The 2525-nt window shown below is 66.5% G+C and overlaps 1 protein-coding gene across 1 annotated transcript in view; it reads right to left on the bottom strand.

Moving 5' to 3' along the window:
- Window positions 1-1853, bottom strand: part of PFL1_06595 (uncharacterized protein) — a gene marked incomplete at both ends in the record, with an annotated part of 6557 nt that extends 4704 nt beyond the window's left edge. Inside the window, 2 exons of the mRNA XM_007884137.1 lie at window positions 22-1393; window positions 1522-1853. Coding sequence (XP_007882328.1) covers window positions 22-1393; window positions 1522-1853 — 1704 coding nt within the window. The remainder of the gene's footprint in view (window positions 1-21; window positions 1394-1521) is intronic.
- Window positions 1854-2525: the final 672 nt, after the last annotated feature.

Below are 2525 nucleotides of genomic sequence, written 5' to 3'. Positions count from 1 at the left end.
TGTGTTGAAGATGCTGCGGACGAAGGGAACCTTGGAGCCCGGGCTGGCGTTCGGGTCCGAGGCGAAGCCGCCCTTGCCGCCGGCGCCGTCGCCGCCGCTGCCGCGCAGCAGCGAGACAAAGTCCGGGCTGACGACCTCGCTGTTGCGCTCGAGCAGGTTCTCGCTGGTGTAGGTGACGGCCGAGTGGTAGTGGCTGATGGTGAAGCTCGAGAAGCCGCTGCGGTCGGCGGGGCCCACCTTGAACGACGGGTGGTTGCCCCACCGCTTGCCAAACGCCTCGATCATGGTGTGGTCCGTCTTCTTGGGCATCCGCCGCGCCTGGTCGTCCATGATGTGCGTCAGGCCGCCCGGCTGGTTGGTCATCAGCCGCAGGCACTCGGCGTTGTCAAAGTAGGGGATGTCGGGCGAGAGGTAGGTGATGCCCTCGTCGGCGTACTCGTCGCGGTTGCGCTCGAAGACGGAGCGCAGCAGGTAGCGGTGGAGGCTCTCGCAGGCGAAGTTGACGCAGAACTGGTCGAGCGAGTTGCCGCGCGAGAGGTTCTGGAAGCCCGGCAGGTCGAGGATGCCGACGAACGTGTCGAAGTCGTCGCGGCAGAACTTTTCGTTGAGGCTCTCGTTGATCCACGCAAAGAGGAGCGAGTAGAGCGACTTGGCCAGGTCGTCGCGGTGGTTCGAGGCGCCGTCGGCGTCGAGGAGGATGGTGCACACCTCGTTCTTGATCATCTTGGTCTTGTAGGTCAGCGCCTCCTCGAGCGCCTTGGCGGGGATGCCGAGGAAGTCGGCCGCCCTCTCGAGCACGTCGGCGTTGCGCACCGACGCCGAGTCCTGCGTGTGGTGTCGGTCATAGTGGAACTCGATGTTGCCCAGGTGCAGGATGGCCGCCAGCACCTGGCAGATGGACGCCACGTGGCGCTTTGAGAAGCCGACGTTCTTGAAGGCCTGCTTCAAGCGGCCGAACCGCAGCGCGTCCTCGTGGACCGCGTCCTTGTGCCTCGACGCCTGGCCGAGGTAGCGGAAGCCGGAGCCGTCGCCGGTGCCGAGGTACTCCTTTTCCTCGTCCGAGGCGCCCGACACCATGTAGTAGAAGACGTGGAAGTTGCGCTCGCCGCCCGCCGCCGAGACGACGCGGTTGCGCTCGAGGTAGTAGTCGAGCGTCTTGGCGCCCATCAGCCGGCCCTGCTCGCTGAACTGGAGCTCGGTGTACTTGCCGAAGCGCGAGGCGTTGCGGTTCTCGAGCGTGCCCGAGTTGCCGAACGACTCGAGCACGTACTCGGCCGACGGGATCTGGACGCCCAGCTTGGAGCCCTTTTTGCCGGGCGCCGTCACGCTGAGGTCGATGAGCGTCCGCACCGCCAGGCGCCGCAGCTCGCTCTTGCCGCTCGCCGTGTCGCCGCTGCGGGGTTGCCGAGAGGACGAAGGCCCGAAAAAGGGCAGATAGGAGCAAGGGGCGTCAGCATCGCATATCCTGTGCGCCGGGTAGCTGCTGCAAGGGAAGCTTGACGTCACGCCGCGCCCACTCACGCCAGCAGGATGCTCTGGTCCTGACCGGTCCGCCTCATGTAGAAGTAGGCGTCGCAGGCGAGCCCGAAGATGTGCGGGGGCAGGTCTGGCCCGCGCGCCTGCTTGCTCGTCTCGCGGTAGTTGCGGGTGTACTCGCGCAGCGTGTCATCGCTGTTGCGGTTGCCGCTCGAGGCGTACGGGTTGACCGAGACGAGGATCGAGTCCGAGAGGGCCGTGTAGGGCAGCGAGGAAAAGAAGCGGTCGCGGAGCAGCGAAAAGATCGAGTCCGGGTTGATGGAGGACAGCTGCGAGATTTTCGCAACGTCCTCCGGGTGCGGCGAACCGGCAGACATGGCGCCCCGGGGCGTCGCCCTTGCCCTGAGATCGCTGGAGCGGAGCGGGGCCGGGACGGGGATGGACGATGTGTCGGCGACGAGGAGCGGTGGCCGTGCGGTGACGAGGGCCGGAAGATGGGGTCGACGGAGGCTGCAGTCGCTCAGCGAAGTGAAGCGCAGAGGCCACGAGGCGAAGGGATCTAGGCAGGAAGCAGGCGTTCAAGATGCTGGTAGAAGCCGCCGTCAAGGGAGGTTGCAACTCGACAAGTCGATCTGAGGCCGATCGATGACGATGCCCAGGTGGCGATGCTTGAAGATGGCCTGGGATCTTACGCTGGCAGAGCGAGCAAGAGAAGGAGAGTGGGCCTGTGCCGACGACCTGCGCTCCCGGTGTGGGTGAGGTTGGCTGCGCTATCGAGCGGTGTCGAGGTCGAGTGGCGGATCGAGAAGGAGCAGGCAGCACGGGTAGCGCGATATGCCGTCACGGCGAGGGCAGGCGGAGAGGATGGTGGTCAGGACGAGGAGGAGAGAAGGATGAAGCAAGCCACGCAGGAGGTGGCTGGAGGCTGGAGGCAGGCGATGGTCAGGCAAGCAGGCAACCAGCGGGCGGAGGGGCAGGCAAGGCAAGCTGATGGGTGGGTGAGCGCCGGGCGGGCGGGCGGGCGGGCCGGGCCCCCCCGACCGAGTCGG

Source organism: Pseudozyma flocculosa (assembly GCF_000417875.1).
Source record: "Pseudozyma flocculosa PF-1 unplaced genomic scaffold scaffold00027, whole genome shotgun sequence".
NCBI classification, from domain to species: Eukaryota; Fungi; Basidiomycota; class Ustilaginomycetes; order Ustilaginales; family Ustilaginaceae; genus Pseudozyma; species Pseudozyma flocculosa.
The sequence above is the reverse complement of the archived record's forward strand: the minus strand, read 5'-3'. Positions and strand labels throughout refer to the sequence as shown.